At 66.9% G+C, this 20,912-nt stretch overlaps 2 protein-coding genes across 6 annotated transcripts; both read left to right on the forward strand.

Moving 5' to 3' along the window:
• The first annotated feature begins 529 nt into the window (after positions 1-529).
• On the forward strand, positions 530-14,907 carry HM13 (histocompatibility minor 13). 5 transcript variants are annotated; one of them, XM_082325557.1, is made up of 13 exons: positions 530-764; positions 2,237-2,335; positions 4,217-4,299; positions 5,288-5,376; positions 5,909-6,067; positions 6,169-6,254; positions 6,401-6,526; positions 8,483-8,540; positions 9,120-9,203; positions 9,517-9,553; positions 10,668-10,770; positions 11,348-11,433; positions 14,525-14,907. In XM_082325557.1, exons 1-13 carry the CDS (start codon positions 573-575, stop codon positions 14,604-14,606), a joined length of 1,284 nt encoding a protein of 427 aa, XP_082181683.1. In that variant the 5' UTR covers positions 530-572; the 3' UTR covers positions 14,607-14,907. The 5 variants fall into 5 exon arrangements, with proteins under 5 accessions (XP_082181683.1, XP_082181686.1, XP_082181682.1 ...); XM_082325560.1 differs by lacking the exons at positions 5,909-6,067; positions 14,525-14,907 and adding an exon at positions 13,645-13,977; XM_082325559.1 differs by lacking the exon at positions 5,909-6,067 and having other exon boundaries at positions 531-764.
• Positions 14,908-20,077: 5,170 nt separating this feature from the next.
• Positions 20,078-20,887, forward strand: ID1 (inhibitor of DNA binding 1). The gene is made up of 2 exons (XM_082326196.1): positions 20,078-20,450; positions 20,622-20,887. The coding sequence occupies exons 1-2, from the start codon at positions 20,130-20,132 to the stop codon at positions 20,661-20,663; spliced, it is 363 nt and encodes a 120-aa protein (XP_082182322.1). The 5' UTR covers positions 20,078-20,129; the 3' UTR covers positions 20,664-20,887.
• Positions 20,888-20,912: the final 25 nt, after the last annotated feature.

The raw sequence follows: 20,912 nt of genomic DNA on the forward strand, positions 1-20,912 counted from the left end.
GAGGGCAGAGCCCGGGGCCGGGCGGAGGAGAGGCCCGGGAGCCCCCGGCCCAGGGCCTTCGGGCTGACGGGCGCTGAAGCCGCCGCCGTCCCGCCCGTGGCCGGGGGCCGGGCCCCCCCCGCCCGCAGGAGCCCCCCGCTCTCCCGCCTGCCACTGGCGTCCGCGACCCCGCTGCCCACGCCTAGCACGGCCGGGATAAACGGCCGTGAAGCGGGATACTCGCGGGCCGAGGCGGGCCATCAGCGGGACCGGCGGCGCTGCTCCCTCCCGGCGGCCCGCGGCTGCCCTCACGGCTCCCGGTCCGCCCCGGGGAGGAGCCTCGGGGGTTCCCAGCTGCCGGGGGAAGGCGGCCCGGAGACCGGACCGGACCGGGGCCGGGGGGCGGGGGGGGAACCGGGGCCCGGCCGGGATCGGGCCCCGCTGCCGGTCTCCTAGCAACGCGGCGCGGGCTTGGCGGGGAGGGGGCGTGGTTAACGCCGGCGGCGTCGCCGCGTGACGCACTTCCGGTCGGTAAGAGGACGTGTCCCTGGGCGCGCGCGGGCCGGAAGCGGACCGCGGTGGGAGCAGCCGCCATGGAGGAGGCCGCGGCGCACAACGGCAGCGCCGCCGGGGCCGGGAGCGGGGCCGGGAGCGGGGCCCCCGCGGCCGCCCGCCCGCCCGCCACCCCCGAGGGCATGGCGCTGGCCTACGGCAGCCTCGTCCTCATGGCGCTGCTGCCCATCTTCTTCGGGGCGCTGCGCTCCGTCAGCTGCGCCAAGAGCAAGGTACCGCCGCGGCTCCGGGGCAGCCCGGCCTCCCCCCGCCCCCCCGCCCCTGCCCCGGGACGGCCGCCCCCTCCGGGCCTCCCGCGGCCGGCAGCGGGGGCCGCCCCCCGCCCCTCCCGGGAGACCCTGCGGGGGCTCCAGGCCTCGTCCCCCCGGGTGCCCCGGCCCGGCAGCGGCGTGGCCCCGCCGCCCCGCGCTGCCCGGCCCCGCCATGGAAGGGCGGAGAGCCCCGCGCCCCGGTGGAGGCAGCGGAGAGACCTGGCTTCCCCGGGGGTCTTCTCCAGCCCCGTCCCCGCTGTCACGATAAATTCTAGGGCCGCAGCATCGTGGCCCCCACAAGCGAGGCTGTGTCGGGGGGACTCGGGGTGGCTTTGCCTCTCCGCCCCGCAGCACCGGGGCTGCTCCCCGGGGGGCTGCCCGCACTCTCCTGCCTGCACGCCTCTGCCCGCATGCCCCGTGCTGTCCCTGCAGCCCGTCGTGCTGCTCTGTGCATCTCGGGTAGCAGCCGGGGCTTAAATCCCAACGCCTTGGCTCCTGAAGCGCAGGGGAAGGGACTGTTTTACGCAGTCTGAGTTACTACTGTTTTTTAAAGCTCCTTGTCCGCCCTTAAGTCTTACATCAGGGGTTTCAGCTGATTTTAGTGGCAGCCCAGGCAGCCGAGGTCTGCGAGCAGGGCCTGGCCGTGGTTCTGGGGGGAGCCGCAGGGAGCCAGCGGCTCTTTGGGCACTCGCTTCTGTGCCGCCGAGCTCTGCGGGGCAGCTGCCGTGCCCGGGATAAGCTGCTGTTCCTTCGCAGGGTTGCTTTTCGTAAGGGCTTCCGCTGGCATGCACTCTGTCCGGCGCTGGCCGCAGGTGTTTGCCTGTGCGAGATTAGGTGTCTGGGCAGGCAGCAGGCAGGGCAGCAGGCAGCTCTGCCTCTCCTCTGAAAGCTGAAGGTCTCTCATGGGAAATGGCTTGAAAGGGGGCTGGTTCAGCTGGTGCAAAGGTGCCTGAGAAGGCGAAAGGGGTTTATAAATCTGGGGCTTTTGAGCACAAGGAGTGTCCCCGGAGCGAGGTGAGGGATAAAAAGGTGATTGGAGAGCAGCGTCATTCCGAGGGCGATCGACATATGGTGCGCACAGATGGGGAGGCTGACGGGGCGTGAGCGGCGAGGGAGCTCGGCTTCCCTCTGGGCAGGGGGAGAAAGGAACAACGCCAGCGCAGTGGGCAGCGGTTTTTTTTTTCCCTTCTCCAAGAGGAAAAAAAGCAGTAAATTGTGGCAGCCTTTGGAAGGACGAGTGCAAGGTTTGTTTTTTCCATCTCAGGCTCTGCCTGTGACACAGCCCCACCTCCGGGAACCACGAGGGGCCAGCGGGTGCCCTGCCCCTCTCAAAGCCGGCACGGAGTCCTGCTCGTTGCGTCTGTTCACCTCCTGCTCAGGTAGGATGCCAGAGCGTGGCCTGATCCGCTCCTGTCCTCTCCTTCCCTCCCCAGAACTCCTCAGAGATGCCGGAGACCATTACCAGCCGAGATGCTGCTCGTTTTCCCATTGTTGCCAGTTGCACCCTTCTGGGGCTCTACCTCTTCTTTAAAGTAAGTGAACAGCGGTGGCAGGGGCTGGAGCCGGTGCCTGCCGTCCTCCCCGCCTGGTCAGGAGCTCCCGAAGCGGGACTGATGCGATTTTTGGCTTACCCTAGCTGGGAGCCCTTAGTGTTGGGACAGAAAGCGTGGAAGGCTGCAGGGCTCGAGCTCTTCCGTGTTGCCACGCAGGAGGACGTCAGTTTTCACCTGAATTGGAACAGCTTGGGGGAAATCAGAGCCTGTTTGTGCACGGGGTGGTTCTGGAGAGCTGCCGAGGGGCGAGTTCACCCCCTGAGCTCCGCCTGCCTCCGTGGGCTGACCTGAGGGTGCACGGTCTGAAACCGGAGGGTGCCAGGGACTGCTGATGTGCAAATGCTGCTGTCTCTGTGTTGTGCTCCGTGCTGCGCTTCCAGAGCCGTCTCGGCTGCAGGCCCAGGGGATCGCTAGCTCATGGGTGAGCCCCTCTGTGTTCAGGTGAAGTCTTTTAGACGCGCAGAGCCAACAAGCAGAGTAAGATGACCATTCCTGAGTCACAGATAGGTCCCAGCAGCAGGTGCTTTCGGCTGTGCGGAGAAGGGGTCTTGGCTTAGAGCAGCTTTGGCTGCCCGCGCACGTCTGGTGTGCGGCTGAGCTCCTGACGAGCCACGGGGCCGCCAGCGCAGAGCGGTCCTGTCGGCACAGCGGCTTCCAGCCCTGCTGTCCTGGACTGCCTGCGAGGCAGAAGGGTGCTCCTGGCTGCCCAGCTGAGGTTTAATGTGCAAAATTGGGAATATTTCAGTTTACAGTCCCTTCTCCACCCATCGCAGTTACACGCAGCAGCCGACTGATGCTGCGGGCTCCTACCCTGGGTCGAGCGGCCACGTGGGCCTGGGCATCGGCCTGTGCTGCGGCTGCACCGGGAAGGCAAGTGCGTGCCACAGCCTGTGCAGCCACAGAGGTCAGCTCCACAGCAGCGGACGGGATCAGGCCTCCCTAGCAACATGCCCTGCTGTCCCGGCGGCGAGGTTTGGCCTGTGCGCTCACCGGGGCTGCAGCTCCCCTTGCAGGTCACCGGCAGTAAAGCCCAGCATCTGCTGAGCCTCTCCTGATGGTGGGGCATGGAGCGGCCACCAGACCCTGCCACCGGGCCCCTCTGGCCGCTGAAAGGACCCCCTGCAGCCCACCCCTTCCCTGTGGCCCACGTCTCGGGGTGCTCCTCCACCTCCTCAGCTGCCTTTTCTGCCTCTTGCTCCTGGCTGGGATGGAGGCGCCAGGAAAAGAAGTCCTGAATGCGCAGCGTGACCCCGCTGAAGTCGCTGCGTGATCGGTGGCTCTTCCTTTTAGTATCTGCAACCTGCCGTGAGCTCTCGTATTCCAGCATCCCCCTTCCAGGGAGCACGGAGGACCCCAGGGTCCCCCTGCGCTGGGCCGTACGGGTGTGATTCGGCAGTAAGGCAGCGTGTGCGTTGGAGCGCAGGAGTTCTAATAATACCCCAGTTAATTAGGGCAGGACGCGCTCGACCCGCTGCATTAGCGAGGCGGGGGTGCTGCTGCTCCCCTCTGCCGGGGCAGCCCCCGGGAGCAGCGCGGTGCCTCGCTCCCTGCTCCGGCTCGCTCTGCAGGGACGCGCAGGGGAAGCTCTGTCCTCCTTTCTGCAGTGCAGGAGTTATTTTTTTTTGACCTGAGCGCTTTGTAGATGCGCGGCAACTCGCAGACCCATTGTGCTTGTTCTGCAAGCATGCGGCTATTCCCAACGTATTTCACATCAGCAGTGCAAGAATTTGGGTTATTCCGGCTGTTCTTCTCGTCTCCCCGGAGCACTGACACAGCAGCTGCCAATCGCAACGTGAAGCGCTCAGCTGTAGATGGGGAGGACGCTGCGGTAACTGACCCCTCTCTGGATTTGTCTTGCAGATATTCTCTCAAGAGTACATCAATCTTCTGCTTTCCATGTATTTCTTTGTGCTGGGGATCTTAGCCCTGTCCCACACCATCAGGTACAGCAGAGGGAAGGGTGCGACTGGGGTGGGGGTGCCCGAGGCTGCCCGCTCTGCAAGGCAGCGGGGCGTCGAGGTTATTGGGGGATTTCTGGGGCACCATTGCCATGCTGAGAGCCAAGTCCCAGCTCGCAGGGTGTTTTCCCTCAGCGGTGTGAAGGGCTCTCCGGGGAGGCAGGCCCAGAGCGTGCTGTGAACTCTTCCTCACGGGGCAGCCAAGGGCAGAACCAAAGTCTTGGGGTCCCGGCGGTCTGGTACCCCATGCAGCATCGCTGGGAGAGCCTGTGAGGTGGGGGTGGCCGCTGTCATAGGAGCCGCTGGGGACCGGCACAGTCCTCGCTGCCCTGTGGAGCGGAGAGCTCCTCAGCACCCGTCTTCCTCTTGTTGGGACGGCTGAAACAGGCAGCTGGAGCTCACAGTAACGGCCCCAGCCTCTCGTGGCGATGCTCGGTGCGAGGTGTTGAAAGCTCAGGCTGTTCAGTAACTGAAAAAGTAAAACTGATTTCCTGTTTCCTGAGCTCTAGGGCATTGGGGACCAGATGCTTTCCCTAGACTGGCACTGTGGCAAGGGCTTCGCCCCCGCTCCCGGCTCTGCAGGAGGGCCGTTCGGTGGTGGCACAGCCGGTTCTGGGTGACCAGGCCCGTACGGTGCCGGGGGGCTGCTGGGGGGCACAGGGAACCCGCTGGGGTCTGGGGTGGGTCCTGACTTCTTGCGGGTGATGCTCTGTGCCTGTTGGCGTAGAGCATTTTGGGGGCTGTCACCCAGGGGCAGTTCAGACCTCTGGGGAGAACGAGGTCCCATGTCTGCGGCTTGGTGACTGAAGCCGGGGCTCCTGCCGGTCCCTGACGTGGGGAAACCCGGCGTTTCCCTGTCTCCGGAGGGGGTGTGGGCCGATGTCCATGCTGCGACGCCGTCACGCAGAGGTGCTGGGCAGTGCGTCCTGCGGGGTGTCTGTCGAACTGCCCCTCTCTGCGCCTCTCGTTTCAGCCCCACGATGAACAGATTCTTCCCTGCAAATTTCCCCAACAAACAGTACCAGCTCCTCTTCACCCAGGGCTCTGGGGAGAGCAAGGAGGGTATGTCGGCTCGCCGGTCTCTCTGGGGGCCTGAATGTTTTTTGCCTTTACCGTTCTGTTTCTTGCTCACTTGGTGTTTTGACTTTCAGCCCACTGAAACAACCTTCTCAAAGACTTGCAAGAGGCAAGTCTGTGCTTCCGTAGCCAGCGTGAGCCCCGTGTGTCCCTGCAGAGCTGGGGCTGCTGCATGCATCTTCTTGCACCACTGGCGCTCTCCCTCCGTGCCGCCTCTGGCTGGCAGCGAAACCCCAGAAACAGATCCCAGAGCGCTACAGGAATCGAGCTCTGGCTGCTGTGAAATGCACTGCCTTTATTTAAGCTCCTTGGGTAGCACAGTGTTGACTTTTTTGTGCTGTCTTAACTGATCTGATCCAAATCTTTGTACTGGTAGAAGATGCTTTGATAAGTATCTTGCCCTTACTGGTACGGGAATACTTTTAGTGATACCACCAGGAATGAACTGGTGCGGGAAGAGGGAGATTTACCTCTCCCCGCCTTAGACAGTGCCTGAATCCAATTTCCTTATTGACAGAAGGATCGCAGATGCTGTCCATGTGGCAGAGTCTGGCTGAAGGAGAAGGTCCGGGCTTGCCGGGGCCGGCTGCTCGCTCGCATGCAGTTTGCACGTGTTTGCCCTGGGCACGGCCGTTTCTGTGGGTACAGTCCCCTCGTTTGGGATGTGAGCGCTGTGGTCTGTGTCACTCCCCAGCTGTAAAGTCACTCATCTCTGCCCTGCGCGGCAAGGGGAGCTGCCTGGGCTGCCCAAAATCTGACTTCTCTGTTTTATTGCAGAAATAGTGAATTACGAGTTTGACACCAAGGATCTCGTATGCCTGGCCCTGAGCAGTGTTGTGGGGGTCTGGTACCTGCTGAGAAAGGTAAGTGAGCCGCAGCCCTGTTGCGGGGAGGCCAGGGACCAGGCTGGATCGGACCCGGGCCCCTTTCCACGCAAGGCCCCGGCAGGCTGAGGCCGTGGCTCGGCACGTCCAGTGGGACCCAAATCTCCTTCTCCTGTCGTTCTCAGCACTGGATTGCCAACAATCTCTTTGGGCTGGCGTTCTCCCTCAACGGGGTGGAGCTGCTGCACTTGAACAACGTCAGCACCGGCTGCATCTTGCTTGGGGGCCTCTTCATCTACGACGTCTTCTGGGTAAACGGGAGCGTTCCCCGGGGTGGACGCGAGTTGCAGCCGTTGGCGGAAGGCATGTGCGTGGCGTTATGCCTCTTTGGAGGCAGCACGCTGGCTGGACACGCGTTTGCAGTCAGGATTTCCACTTTCTCAGCCCAGAGGGGTGTGGCGGGGATGATGACAGGATCAGAGTGGCAGAACGTGGCTCAGCAAATGCATTTTCTTCTAATCGCTGGCTTAGAGAGCCCAGGGCTGGCAGGGATCTCATCGGGGCTGTTGTGGGGTACCTGGGTGTGTGGCATATCCAGTTCTGGTGGCCAGTATTCCCAACTAAGGTCTTCCCAATGCCTGATAGAGCTGCTGGGTGGGCTGGAGGACGAGGCTGCTCTGGGGTATGCTGATCCTGCTTGTATGGGCTGTGCCTCAGCTCTGGCATCTGCTGGCTTCGTTAGCGTCCTTCTGCCCTCTTGCACAGAGGACCAGATACCAGAATGCCTCCAGTCTCTCTCCCTCAGCCAGTGCAGTGCCCTAACATCTTCATTTTGAGGTTTTCCTCATCTCTGCAATGGGCCTGGACCCCTTTTTCTCCTCGTAGTGTCCGTATTCCCCAGTCCTTCCTGCTGCCTCCACCCTCTGAATTACTGGGTTTCCAAATGGCTGAGAGCCTTGTGTACCTTGAGGTCTGTCCAGCAGCTCTGCAGCTGCCTGAGGAACCCTTCCCTATTTAAGCCTGGCTACTGTGTGCTATTTTGTGCTTGGCTGATGTGCCCCTGTTTCATAGGCTCGTTAACAGTCTCAGCTCTGTGGTTTGTTAGCCTGTGTGCCACTTCCTCCACTGCTCTCAGCTGGAGAGGATCCAGCCTCCTGGCTCAGCACACCCGGTGCCTCGCGCCCTGCTCGGGGTGCGCGTGTCTTCCCGGTGCTTCGGAGACAGCGAGAGTGCAGCCGTCGCTGGTCTCCGCTTGCCGCCTGTCTCCTGCCTCGGCTTCCCCGGCAGCTCGGTGTATTGCCGGAGCCTCATGGAAGCCATCCTGAAGTGGGGGCGCTCCTACTGTGCCCCTCTGCAGGGACTGGTTGCTTGGATCTTAGTGTGGATTTAATCACAGTGAGACCCAAGGAGGGTTTCAAGGAGGAAGGAGAAGGGCTGAGTGGATCGATGATCTGGCCCCCTGCGTAGGCTTGGGGTGAATTTGCATGTGACGCTTTTCCCCGGTCCCAGCGTGAAGTCCTGTCGCTCCGTGGTGATGCCCAGAGCTTGCTGCGCCTTATGGGAGTTACCTGATGCCCAGTCCTTGCTTTAAGGTTTCTCTTTAATCCCTGGCTCTAGGATCTTGCTCCCGCGGTGCTACTCAGCACCTGGTTTATGTGCCTGCTGCTGGTATAGCCAGGACGGGAGGCTTGGAGATAAAAAGGAACAGAAATAAGGCTGTTTGACCTATGTGTTTACAGTCCCTCTCCCAAACGATGCTGGTACTTAAAGCTGATAGTGCAGTACAAATAAATGACCTCAGAGCAAACGCAGCTGATCTGACAATTGCTCCAGTCCCCGCTGGAAGCTCACGGCCAGCGGCCTGGCGCTGACTGGGACTCTCACTGGGAGCTCCTGCCCTCAGAGAACATCCCGCGCGGTGGTCGGGCTTCCCACTGAGCTGACTAATTCGAGCTGAACCGACGCGCAGGGGTAGGTGCTGGGGAAGGCCGGGCGGCGGGCAGCACCGCAGCTCTGCGATGTCAGTGGTCTCCCCGGCGCTGCTCTGAAAGCAGGATGGCCGTGACGTGCTCACCCCTCGAGCGCTGTCCTGTGCTTCTCCCCTGGGTGCTGGGCTCACCTGCAGGACTCCTCTGCCCGCGGTTTGGCGGCTCTTTGGCTGTTTTCTGCCACTGAGGCCACTCCGGGCCCTGAGGTGAGGCTGTAGCTGAGCACGCGCATGTCCCGGTGCAGCCATGGTCACCCCAGACTCCTCTGTTTGCCCCTAGGTCTTTGGCACCAACGTGATGGTGACAGTTGCCAAATCATTTGAGGCCCCAATAAAACGTGAGTAGATCTTCCCCGTGTGCTGGAGGAGGGGCTGTCTGTTCTGCGCCCGCTGCCCCGTGCACCCTCTGCCTTCTGGGGGTGGCTCAGAAGGTGGGATCCGTGCAGGAGGGTTTCCCGCTAGTGACCCTGTAGACGGCTGAGTGGTGCCACCGAGCTGCAGGGAGCCGGGCCGGGTCTCTGGAGAGGGATGGTTTGCAGAGCCCTGAGCTGGCTGGGTTAGTCTGCACCCCCAGAGCGGGCAATTTCACCTGCTTATAAAAAAAAGAAAAACCCCCAAATCAAAACCTCCAAAAAACCAGCAGGAGGGGTGAATTTCTGCTCTTGTGGAGCACGTGGTGGTTTGGGTCCTAGGAGCTGGGGCTGACACCTGCACACGGGGCTGGCCCCAAACCCCTCCGTGTCCCGTCCCAGAGTTGTCCCAGGAAGGAGAAGGGGGGAGCTGGAGGAGAGGAGGGGCCCGAGGGCAGGAGCAGGGGTCTTGCCCTGCCCTAGTCCCTTTTTGCCAGGCACAGCGGTGCTGAGGTCTGCTCAGCACAGACAGTTCCCCCTCACCGTTCCTCTCTCTACTCCTCGCAGTGGTTTTCCCTCAGGACCTGCTGGAGAAGGGGCTGGAGGCCGACAACTTTGCCATGCTGGGTCTGGGAGACATCGTCATTCCAGGTGAGGACAGAAGAGGGGGTACGTGACCGGGATCGCCTGTCCGAAGGGGCTGCGGGGGGCTGAGTGGGTGCCTGCCTCTGCCTTTGGCCATGCCGGAGCCCTGCGGGCCTCCTGCCGGGGCTGGGGGCTGCGTGGGCTGGGGGCTGCGTGGGCTGGGGGTCTCCCACCAGGTCCAGGTGCCGTCCCGGTGCCTTGTGCCGCGAGAGGGCACTGTCAGCCCAGGCACGGCACCCGGAGCCGCCGCGGGTCCTGCCCTGCCTCCCTCAGTCTTCCCTGCCACCTCCGTCCCCTCACTGTCCCCTTCTTCCCGCAGGGATCTTCATTGCCTTGCTGCTGCGGTTTGACATCAGGTGAGTGGGCGGCAGGGAAGGCTCTCTGGCAGGTTGGATCTTGCAGCATATTTGAGCTGCTTTCATGGAGGAAAAAGGGGAAGGGGAAGCCAGGAGCGCAGTCGTGCGCTCCCCTCCAGGGCTTGGCCTGGGGACCCGGGAGAGCGGCTGGGACGGGGGGGGATGAGGGGAAGCTCTTGGAAGAGCAGACCTGAGCAGGGCTGGCTTTGTGGGTAAGTCCTGAGCGCCGGGGGTGAGTTGTTTGAGCTCATGGGCATTGCTGTACATGCGGCAGGGCGGGCAGGGCAGGCAGCACAGGGGAAGGGGCCAGGGCAGCAGCACGTAATGGCCCCCCAGAGCCTCAGCAGCTCCCTGGCACCGAGGAGAGGGCAGTGCTGCGGCAGCAAGGGGAAGCGGCGATGGCATGGGAAAGAGCCGGGGGTGCTGGCACCTGGGAAGTGCTTGCGTGGACGCAAATTGGTGCCCGGCAGTGCTGGCTGCCTCTGGGTTGCCGCTGACGTTTGGGGAAGCAGCTCCTTCCCACGCAGGGAGGCTGCACCTACCGCCGGGGTGTAGCTTTCAGCAGTTGCTCCACGCCGAAAGTCTCTGGCTGGGGAGCTGCCAGGCATGGGCCGCTTCGTGCGACTGCGGTGGTGTGGTCCTGCTCCCGCTGCTGTTGCAGATCCTTTGGTCTCTGCCAGCTCTTCCAGGTGTTTCCACCCACGTCCTGCCTGCACCTGCTGGGAATCCCAGTTCCCGCAGCCTGCCCTGCAATAAAACAGTGTGTGCTGAGAGCGGGGTGCCAGGGGCCGGCCGTGCCTCCCCCGAGAAGGTGGGACCCTCTCCCTGGGTCCCAGCACCGATTCCTCCCCTCCCAGCAGTCGTCCAGCAGCAGGATCGCGTGCCTCCTTCCCTTCCCCAGCCCCTCGCCTGGGCGTCACCCCGTCCGGTCCCTGCACCGCTCCCACGGGGCCCGGGGCTGTGCTGGTGGCAGTCTCTGCGCTGGCCCGAGAGCACAGGCCGGGCACGGCTCCCCGCGCTGGGGGGGAGATGGCTGAGAAGGTTGGGCCAGCTCCGTTTCGGCCACTGGCACCCCAGACCCGTGGTCACTGGGCTCTGCTCCCTTTCCCTACAGCTTGAAGAAGAACACGCACACGTATTTCTACACCAGCTTTGTGGCCTACATCTTCGGGCTGGGCCTGACCATATTCATCATGCACATCTTCAAGCACGCCCAGGTGAGCTGTGCCGTGCTGCTTCCCGCAGATGCACGTCCCAAGCGGGACACGCCAGCTTGGCCACGAGGCTCCTGCGTCGTGCCAGGAAAAAGCAGATGTATTCCTTCTCTTGGCTTTGCTTTTCCAGTGCCTGCCTGTACTTTTCCCTGCCCAAAGCTTGTGTGCCTGGCTGGAGCAGAGATCTCTTTGGGGCAAGGCTGGTTCAGGCACCTGCGTTTCCAACAAAAGCACCTCAGCCGGGCTGCCCTGTGGTTTTGTGGCTCTTTGCAACCACGCTGCCCCTGAAGACCCACCTGCTGCGCTGCAGAGGGGCCCTGGGAGCCCACGTGCCGTGGGTGCTGTCTGTGGTCTGCACAGGAGCCCTTAGTATGCTCGTGGCCCGCTGGGACCTCACGGCGAGGGTTTTGCGCTGCTGCAGCTGTAACCTGGCTCTCGAAGCCGCTTTCTGTGGCGTTAACCCTCAGCGCAGCGCTGTGACGGACGCCGTGAGTGCAGAGGGGACAGGGCCAGCTCACCTCGTGCTCCTCCCGAGGGGTGATTTGTGGTTTGGTTTAACAGTTGTTTTTCTTCCCAACAGCCTGCTCTTCTGTACCTGGTCCCCGCGTGCATCGGATTCCCGCTTCTTGTGGCCTTGGCAAAGGGAGAAGTAACTGAAATGTTCAGGTGAGCGTCAGCTGGGGACGGAGCTGTTTCGCCCGCGGCGCTGGAGTGCACGAAGCGTGCAGATGTTCCCACGCCTGGGCACAGCTGGAGGGACGGGTTCATCTGGGCACGCTCTGGGTGTGCGTGTGCACGTGCGTGGGTGGAGGGAGCGGGTCTGTGTTCGTACACGCTGGCCCTGGCTCCAGCCACCTCCTCGTAGCTGGGTGGGAGCTTTGGTGCGGTACCAACAGGCAGGCAGCATCTGGTCCTGCTTTATGCCCCGGTGACAAACTCTTCCCGTGCGCTGGCAGGCAGGGGAGGGTGGGACCGCACACCTGGTGCCGAGATACTTGGTCATTGTGTCCCAGGGCCGGTGGGTGGGGAGGAACGGAGCCGGATCCGGCTGCGAGGGCTGGTTTGAGCACATCCCAGCCTCCCCGCTTGGGCGAAGTATCCTGGTTTGCAGCAGTCTCCCTGCCCCGGGGACGGTAGGTGCAGAGGAAGGGGGCTGTGCTGTGCCGTTGTGTTCCGGCCCCGCTCTCGGCCTGCCACGCTCCAGGCATTTGCCTGTTCACTGGCAGCGGGCAGCTTTGGTCTCCTGCCCGGACTGTCCCCTCCGAGCCGCACGGAGCTGTTCTCCGCTGTGCTTGTCCAGTTGTGCTCAAGGCTCAGTGGTGCCCAGTGCAGTTGCTGGTTTGAGGACGGCTGAAGCAGAGGAGGGAAGGGAACACCCATCCCGAAGCAGGGCCGTGCACCCCGCAGCCTCCCCGCTCCGGGGGTGCCCCTGCCCATGGGGGCCTGCCTGAGCCCCACGCCTGCTCAGAGGGAAACCAGCACCCGACTGGGGCGCAGCGGGGAGCCGGCTGCCCTCGCCTCCTTCCCCTCCCCTGGGAGACGCAGGTATGCGTGTTCCCACCGGGCTGTCAGCCGGGCCGGCTCCCCAGCCCTGCCGGCTCCCCAGCCCTGCCGCACCTGCCTGTCCTTTGATGTTTGCTTCTGACGATCGCTGCTGCAGGCGCTGAGTGTCCTGGGATCGTCCTTCCTGTGCACCTGGGATCCGGCAGCCGCTCTCCCCGCTGCCGTGACTCACCAGCTGACAGCAGCATCGCCTCCCGCGCCAAGAAACCGGGGAGAGACGAGCTGCGAGTCCGGCCTGCCTGGCAGCGAGGCGCCCGGGGAGCCTGGCAGCTGGGCACCGGGGGCTAGTGCCCCACAGAGCATTAGCCCAAGCTGCTCCAGCAGCAAAACGCTGCCTGCTGTTGTTTGCCGAGCGCTGCCAGGGCAAGCGCAGGAGGCCAGGGGGTTGCAACTGTGACAGGCCCTGGGGTCGGACCCCCCTGAAGTCGCTCTAGTTGCAGGCAGGGGAAGTAGGACGCGGCGGGACTCGTGCCTGGAGGGCAGCGGCTCCCACCGCAGGAATCCCACCAGGTGCAGCTCCCCTGCGCGGCTTTGGTGCGTCCTGCTCCTCCCGGCGCTGACGGCAGCCCGGAGCTGGCAGCTCCCCGGTGGTCTCTGGTGGCCAGCTGCCTGCACGCAGCGAGCTGCCTGCACATGGGAGAGGGCAGCGAGGGTCTGATGCAGCGGCGAGCACAGGCAGCGCTGCAGGCAGGGTGGGAGCGAGCAGATCTGTGCTGCAGGCCTGGGGAAGGGGCGCCAATGGAGCAGAGGTGGGCGATGCCAGGATCAGTTTTGCGGCTCCCAGCCTTGCCGAGCCTCCGTAGGCAGGCAGTAACCTTCGCTCTGCCTCCATCAGCTGTCGGCAGCGGGAAGCCCGTCCCGCTGCTCACACCAGCTGCAGACGCGCTGGCCTCGAGTGGCAGGAAAGGGTCTGCTGTGTCGGTCTGCTGCCTGCACAGCCCCTGCGCCGCTCTGCTGCTGCCTTCCCAGTGCCCAGGCTTGCTCTCCCGTGGGCTCCGGCCGCTTGACTCTACCCGTGCCAGCGGGAGCTGCCTTCTCGCTGGGTCCCAGCCCTCGCTCTTCCATGTTGCAGCCCTGCCCTGGGGCCTGCAGGCAAGGGGAGCGCGGGCAGGAGGCTGCCAGCACGGCCCCAGGACCTCCCCAGCCTGGGCTAGTGGGTGCTGGCAGCCGGAGGGGACAGCGGGCTGCCTGCGCAGGGCGGTGGGTTTGCAGCAGTCTCGCTCCAAAACTCTTCTGCTTTTTCTCTCTCTCCTCCCCTCTCCTTTCTGTCCTCGTCTTCCCCCTGTCCCCTCCTGCTTCCTCTCTCTCCTGCAGCTACGAATCCTCTGCTGAAATCTTGCCACACACACCAAGACTTACCCACTTCCCCACCGTGTCCGGCTCGCCGGCCAGCCTTGCTGATTCCATGCAGCAGAAACTGTCCTGTCCCCGCCGACGCCGGCAGCAAAGCCCTAGTGCCATGTAGCAATCGCACGCGGTGCCCTTTCTCTGTCTGTCGTTCTGGCCAGGTAGGGGCTGGTCCCGGCTCCCCCCTTTTCCCGGGCAGAGGCGGTAGCTGTCGCCTCGCTGCTGCGGGCCGGCTTCTCTCCCCGTCTTTGAGGAGAGACTGCGAAGGGGGAGAGGATTTGACATCTCTGCCGTCGTGCGTCCTGCTGGAAGGCAGCGCTCCCAGGTTTCCTTTGCCAGGGCCCCGGGGACGGTGCCGGCGGGGTCTGCAGCCGGAGGAGCGCGTCCCTGGGGGAGTCACCGCTGTCGGTCTTGCTGCAGGTCCCCCCGCTCACCGGCCTCGCTGGCACCAGCGCTCGGCACGGCAGCGTGGGGGGAAGCGTGGTGCGATCCGGGATATCCGAGGGTGCTCGCGGGTGCTGACAGGCGGATGGACCCACGGGCACGGAGCTGGCCTGAGGGCTTGGCGGGGGAAGCCCCCGCCCCTGGCTGGGTGCACCCCATCCCTGGAGGTGTCCGGGGGCGTCGCAGCGCTGGTATCCCCGCCTGGGCTCTGCCCCGTTGGGTTTTCTACGGTGGGGGGCTGATGGCTGGAGCCCACCCCCTTCTCGGCACGGCCTGGCCGCTGCAGCGGGGCAGACCCCACGCCTGCGGCCCCGGGCTGGGCCGTCGCTGCCTGGCACAGGTCTCTGTCCCCAGAGAAGGTCTGGCCCCACTCACTCCTCCCTCTTGTCCCTCTCGTCCCCAGCTACGAGGAGAGCTCTACCCCCAAGGAGGTGCCGGGGGCCTCCAAGGAAGAGACGACAGAAGCCGCCAAGAAGGAGAAGTGACCTTGCCCGCGGGCGGTGCCCGGTGCCGCTGGGCTGGGGCCCTTCCAGACCCTCTGCAAGTGACAGACGACGAACCAATTGTGCAAGAGCATCGTGTTGTGTGTGTGGGAGCAGCCACCCAGGTGGGGTATCGATGTACGCCGCATAGCCACCCCCCGCCGGCCCCCGGGGCCGCGCCGCCTCCCCCCCGCCTCTTTATCTCCTACGGGGGTACAGGGCGGGCGGGGGGCAAACCACAGGCCGGTTTTTAAATTTTGTATTGTGCATTTGCTTTCTCTCATATTAAACCATGTCGAAGGAAGGAGTGCTGGTCTGGCAGCGCCGGGGCCGTGCCGGCAGCCCTTGTCTTAGCTGCTGCTCCGGTTGTAGCCCCTGCTCAGCCGCCGGGCCGGCACCGGGATCAGTGTCCCGGCTCTCCGGCAGCCTTGTTCTCCCTGTGGGGCCCGTGGCCGTTGTCTGGCTGTTTCCAAGTGACCGTCCCCTTCCCCCTCCTGCTCCTCCGGTGCTCGGCCTTCTCTCGGCCGGCCTCAGCCTGCAACACCCAGATGTAGGGCCGCGGCTGCTGACCCCCAGCCTGTCCCCAGGCGGGTTTGAGCTGGGGTCTGGCCCTGGATCAGGGTGCGGGAACGCGACGGGACGGGGATGTGCTCTGCCTCGGCTGCTGGGGCGCTCAGCGAGCTGGGGCTGAGCCCCTGCGGCCTGGGGGAGCGGGCACGGGAGGGAAAGAGCTGGGTGACCCCAAACGCAGCCCCAGAGCGGGGTGCAGAGAGCGCGGGCTGTCCCCTCTCTTTGCAGGGGGCCAGGCGCCAGCCCGCACCCCCTGGGGCTGGGATGGGCAGCGGGGCTGGGGCGGCTGCAGGCAGGGGCCAGCTGCCGCATGTCCCGCAGCACCGCGGTGTCCTCCCTGCCCGCCCCCGGGGCAGGCGTGCGGAGGATCCTGCATCCCTCCGGCCATGCCCACTGCCAGAATAAATAGAAAGTGTTTGCCGGCTTGGCAGCCCCTCCACAAAAGCCGTATTGAACCATTATTCCCCGCGTCGGCTGCGAGCACTAAAAGTGGCGCCTCGCGTTCTGCCATCTAATGACCCTTCACAGTCTCCTACAGATGTTTTCTATGACTTACAGCTCCTTTTCCAACAGCCCTGTCCGCAAAAACAAGAGGGGCCACTTTAATTCCAATTAAATACCTCCAGCTAAGCAAACAGTGTGCAGCAGGGCCCGGGCACAGCACTGCCGCCAGGCCCGGCCCACGGAGTCACCGAGTCTAGACTCCAGATGTGATTTCACCAGCCTCCAGTGTCCCGTGGAAAACGATGCTGGCTCTGCCGCAGGGCGCAGCACCCTGCTCCGAGCCGGGGCCTCGCTCGCCGCCGCGGCGTGACGGCGCATGCCCCCAGCGCAGGTCTGGCACCGCGTCCTGCCAGGCGCTGCATCCTCCCCGGCTTCGGGCGGCGGGAGCCTGATGCCGCTGTGGCTTTGCACCCGTCCCCATGCCGCCTCCGGAGCCCCCCGAGCGTGCGGGAACGGGCTGGGGGTTGCACATGGTACCCCCAGCCCTGGCATCGCCCTCCTGCTCCCTGCTGCCCCGCGGAGCTGGGCGATGCTCGTGCCAGCCGTACGTGCGGCGGGAGCGCGGCAGCGAGCCAGGCGCTTTCCCAGGGCTGCGGGGAGCGGAAGGCCTGGGGAGAGGAGAGCGGGGTCGCCCCTCGCCCTGCCCGGCCGATAAGCCGGGGCCGGCCGGGAGGAAGGAAGCACACCAGGCCCTGCAAGGAGCCGCCAGCGGAGCCGGCGCCTCGGCGGCCCCGGGCTCGCTCGCCCGCTGCACCTGGTCCCCGCGGCACCTCCGCTCCCGGCGCTGCCATGGCCGCGTGGCTCCGCTCTGTCTGGGCTGCTGCTGGGCCACCTTCCCCTCGCCGCGGGGTCCCTCCGGCTCGGGGGGGGGCTGCGGAAACACGAACGCACCGGCTCCGTCAGGAAACCTTCATCCATAGAGCTGCGCCCAGCCGGAGCAGGGGCCGGAGCTGGCGTCAGCCTGCCCCGCTGCTGGCAGCCGCGGTGTTTGGGGCGATCCCCCCACCCATGGCCCCTCGGGGCAGGCGCCCGCTGGTGGGGGAGGCCCTGGGTGCCCTCTCCTCATGCCAGGCTGCTGCCAGGGATTGCAGCGGGGCAGGATGGGCTGAGCTGGGGGTGCACCGGGGGCACCCCTGGGTGCGAATGCCAGGCAGTGGGATGGTGGTTTCATGGGTGGGGAGTGCTGGTGCCTGCGATGGGGTTGGTCACACCAGGGCCGCTTGTCCCCAAGGCTCCGCAGAGCCTCCCCACCGCGGCCAGGAGTGCGGTTGGTGGGATGGGTGCTGAGTGCTGCGGTCCTCCCGGTGCAGCCCCTGCTGTGCAGGGCCGGGGATGCCCAGCCGCAGCGGGGGTGCCAGCGGTGAGAACCGGGGTCCTGCGGGGTGGCGGGTGCCGGCAGTGAGAACCGGGGTCCTGCGGGGTGGCGGGTGCCGGCGGTGAGAACCGGGGTCCTGCGGGGTGGTGGGTGCCGGCGGTGGCGCCCGGCCGGCGGCCGTGAGCAGGGGGAGGAAGCAGCCGAGAGCAGCCCCAGCCCCGGCCGGCGAGGAGGGGCAGGAAGCTGGAATAAATCCCAGGAAGGGCCGCCTGGCTCCAGCTGGTCTGGGCTGCAGCGGATGGAGCCGGGGACGGGAAGGGAGAAGGCGGGAGGGGAACGCGCAGGGGCTTTCTCAGGCCTCGGCCCCGCTCCAGCTGTGCAGCGGGTGCCGGCGGCCCCGGCTCAGCACCATCCCGCGGGCACGGGGGGCTGGAGGCTCCGCGCAGCCCCAGGGCCCACCCGTGGATGGGGACCTGGAGGGAGCCCGGCCCGCAGCCAGGGCAGGAGCAGCCCGGGTTTGGGGGTCCCATTCTCTGGGGGGCCCCCGCCTGACCCGTGGTGTGACCGGGTGCTGCCAGGGCTTGGGTGCCGGCTGCCCCCGTCCCCATCGGCACCGCGGCACAGGCAGCCCTCGGCGGCCCCTCGCCGGCCTGGCGTGGCCGTGCCCTGTGTGGTCCCGGCGGGGCGGGGGGCGGCCAGGGGGCTTTGATGTGCTCGGCTGCTGGGCAACCCCTGCTCCGCGCGAAGCAGCCGCCCCCCCGGCCGGGCCGAGCCCCGCCAGCACCATATGGCCGAGGCCGCTGTTACCGCGCCGCGCGCCCCGTTCCCAGAATTGACATGGAAATGAAGCTATCTGTCTTGCCGGACAACACCGGCCGCGCTGGCCGGCATGCCACGCCAGGACCCCGCGCCCAGCTGCGGCCAGGGCAGCGTCCCCGTGCCGCGCTGGCAGCCCCAACCCCAGCACCCAGCCCCAGCCCCAGCACCCTGACACGTCGAGGGCATCCTGCAGCTGGGGGCATCCCAGGAACCGGGGCTGCCAGCAGCTGGGGCAGCCACGCCATGCGTGCCACGACACCCACCATGGCGATGGCAGTGAAGCCCGTCCCGGTCCCCACGCCGCCCGGGGTGGCCGGTGCTCGGGGCTGCGGGCAGGGCGCCCGCCGGGGTGCGGGGGCCGGTTCGTCCCGGCCGTGGCGCATTGTTGGCGGCGCAGCTGGCGTCGCTGGGCCGGCCGGCGGCACTGAAAGGCATTCCTGCGCACAATGTCCCCGGCCTCCCCGCCGCGGCCCGGCCACCGCCGCCAGATGGGGGCTAATTAGCAGCTTTGAGAGCCGCGGTGGGAACCGGGCAGCACCAGGCCCTCCGCCGAGCCCTGAATGGAGGGGGCGACCCCGGCGCCGTGCCCACCCTGGGAACCACCGCCGCACCGGGATGGGGGACACAGGGAGGAGGGACAGAGGGAGGGACGGAGGGACGGAGGGACAGAGGGATGCAGCTCCCCCCAGCCAGGCTGGCAGGGTTAAAGTCCATCCATGCTCTCCACGACGGCCGCCTCCCCAGAGGAGGAAGAGGAGGGGAGGCCTTCGCCTCCCCACACGCCTGGGGCTGCTGTGGTGGCTCTGAGCACGGCCGGGTCTGGCCCCAGCCCACCCCCCCAAACCGCAGGGCACCGCGGCCCTCTGTGCCCACACCGGGGCTGGCTGGGAAGGGCACGAGGTGTCCGGGCTGTCCCCACGGCTGTGCCACCGTGACCTGCTGTCGCAGCAGTGCCACCGCAGCGGTGCGGCCCCGGCCCCTGGCGAGTGGGGGGCAGCCGAGCACGGCGTGAGGTCGGGGTGCCCCGGTCCTGCGCCGGCTTTGCTCGCGGCGGAGCCCGGTGCAGCTTCGTGCCGCCGCCAACACTGCGGCGGCGCAGCCAGGCCCCGCGGCGAGGCGGGGGCTGCTCCGCACCCGGGCACACGCGTCGGTGTGCAAGGCGGGGTGTGCGCGTGCCTGCCCCGGTGTGCACACGTGTGTGCATCCGTACGTGCGTTCATCCACACGTGCCTCTGCGGGCACGCGTGTACCCATGGGCGCGCTTGCACGCGCGCGTGCATCCACGGGTCTGCGTGCCCCTTCCCATGCACGCGTGTTCGTGTGCGCCCGTGCATCTGTGTGCGCGCCTCTGCGTGTGCACACACGCGCTCGCGGCCATGTGTCCATGTGTCTGTGTGTCCGTGTGTCCGTACGCGCGTGCGGCGAGGCCAAAGGCCGCGGCTCTGCCCGCTGCTGCCCTGCGGGGCCGGGGTCCTGCTCGGGGCCCCCCCGGGCTCCCGGCCCCGCCGCTGCCGCCGGGACCCCCCGGGTGCGGGGCGAGGAGCGGCAGCGCTGATCCCTGCAGCCCCCTCCCGCGCCCCCCCCCCCGGTGGGCCCAAACCCGGGGACCCCCCGCCCCGCCGCCGCCGCGGAGGTTTCAGCCCCGGGCCGGGGGCCGAGCGGGGAGGCCCCGGGCGGGGGAGGCCGCCCCGGGGCTGCCCGCGGTGGGGATACCGGTACCCCCGTCTCCCCGCGGGGGTCCCTGTGCCCCCCGCCCCGCCCCCGTCGCCATGGGCACCGCCCGCGAGGCGCCGCGCTGACAGCGCGCGGGGTTTTATGAATGGGTGACGTCACGGCCCTGGCGTCTAACGGTCTGAGCCGCCGGGGAGGCGGGGGGGCGGCGGGGGGCCCGGGGCGGGCAGCGGGGCTGGGCGCCTGGAGGGGCAGCGGGAGGCCGGGGGGGGCTGCGGGGAGCCCGGTACCGGGAGCCCGCGGGGCGGTTGCCCACGTTGATGGCGGGGAAGGGGGCGGGGCGAGGCGGACCCCGCACCCCGGTACCCCCCGCACCCCCCGGTGACCCCCGCGCCGCAGCCCGAGCCCCCGCCGCGCCCTCCCCGCCGCTGCCCCTTTAAGGCGCTGCCCTTCGGGGGCGTATGAATGGAGTGGGCGGGGCCGTCCCCGCCCCCGCTGCGCCTCCATTGGCCGCGGCTCTCCCCGCGGCCCCGCCCTCCAAGCGGCGGCGCTCTATAATTGGCGCGGCGGGGCGCGCGCTGCGCTGTCCGCCCGCAGGGTCCCGCCGCCGCCGGTCGCCCCCCGCCTTCCCCTCGTCGCCCCTCGCCATGAAGGTCGCCGCCGCCGCCCCCTCGCCGCTGCCCGCCGGCGCCGGTGGCTCAATGAAGGCGATGCGGCCCGGGGAGGCCGCTCGCTGCGGGCCGGGCCCGGGGGTGTCCCCGGGGGCGGCGGAGCAGGCGGCCGCCGCGCTGCTGTACGACATGAAGGGCTGCTACTCGCGGCTGCGGGCGCTGGTGCCCACCCTGCCGCGGCACCGGCGGGTCTCCAAGGTGGAGCTGCTGCAGCACGTTATCGACTACATCTGGGACCTGCAGCTGGCGCTGCAGCGCGGGCCCCCCCGCCCCGCCGCCGCCGGGGACCCCCCCGAGGTGAGTGCGGACCCCGCCGGGCCCCGCGGCACCGGCCCGGGCCCGCTCTCCCGCCGGGCTGCACCGGCCCCGCCGGGTTCCCCGGGGCTGCTCCTTCCTCCCGCCCCCTTCCATCCCCGGGACCCCCCCGGACCAGCACTGACCGGCTGCTTCGCCCCCCTTTTCCCGCAGGCTCCGTGCATCCCCGCTGCCGACCGGATCCTGTGCCGCTGAGACCGCGCCGGACCCGCGCCGCACCCCGGGGGTCCCCCCCCGGCTCGCCCGCACCCCGGGCCCCCGGGGGTCCCCCGCGGCCTGGGCAGGGGGAGCTGCCCGGCGGTGGGACGTATCCTTCTCAGATTGCTGAGAGCATTCCCCGTATTGTATATTACAATGATGCTGGAGAATATTGTTCTACAATAGCTGGAGTTTTGTTATTAAACAAGCCCTGATGAGCAGGCACGCCTCTGCCTCCTGCCCCCG

Source organism: Platalea leucorodia, assembly GCF_965183815.1.
Source record: "Platalea leucorodia genome assembly, chromosome: 13".
Classification (NCBI taxonomy): domain Eukaryota; kingdom Metazoa; phylum Chordata; class Aves; order Pelecaniformes; family Threskiornithidae; genus Platalea; species Platalea leucorodia.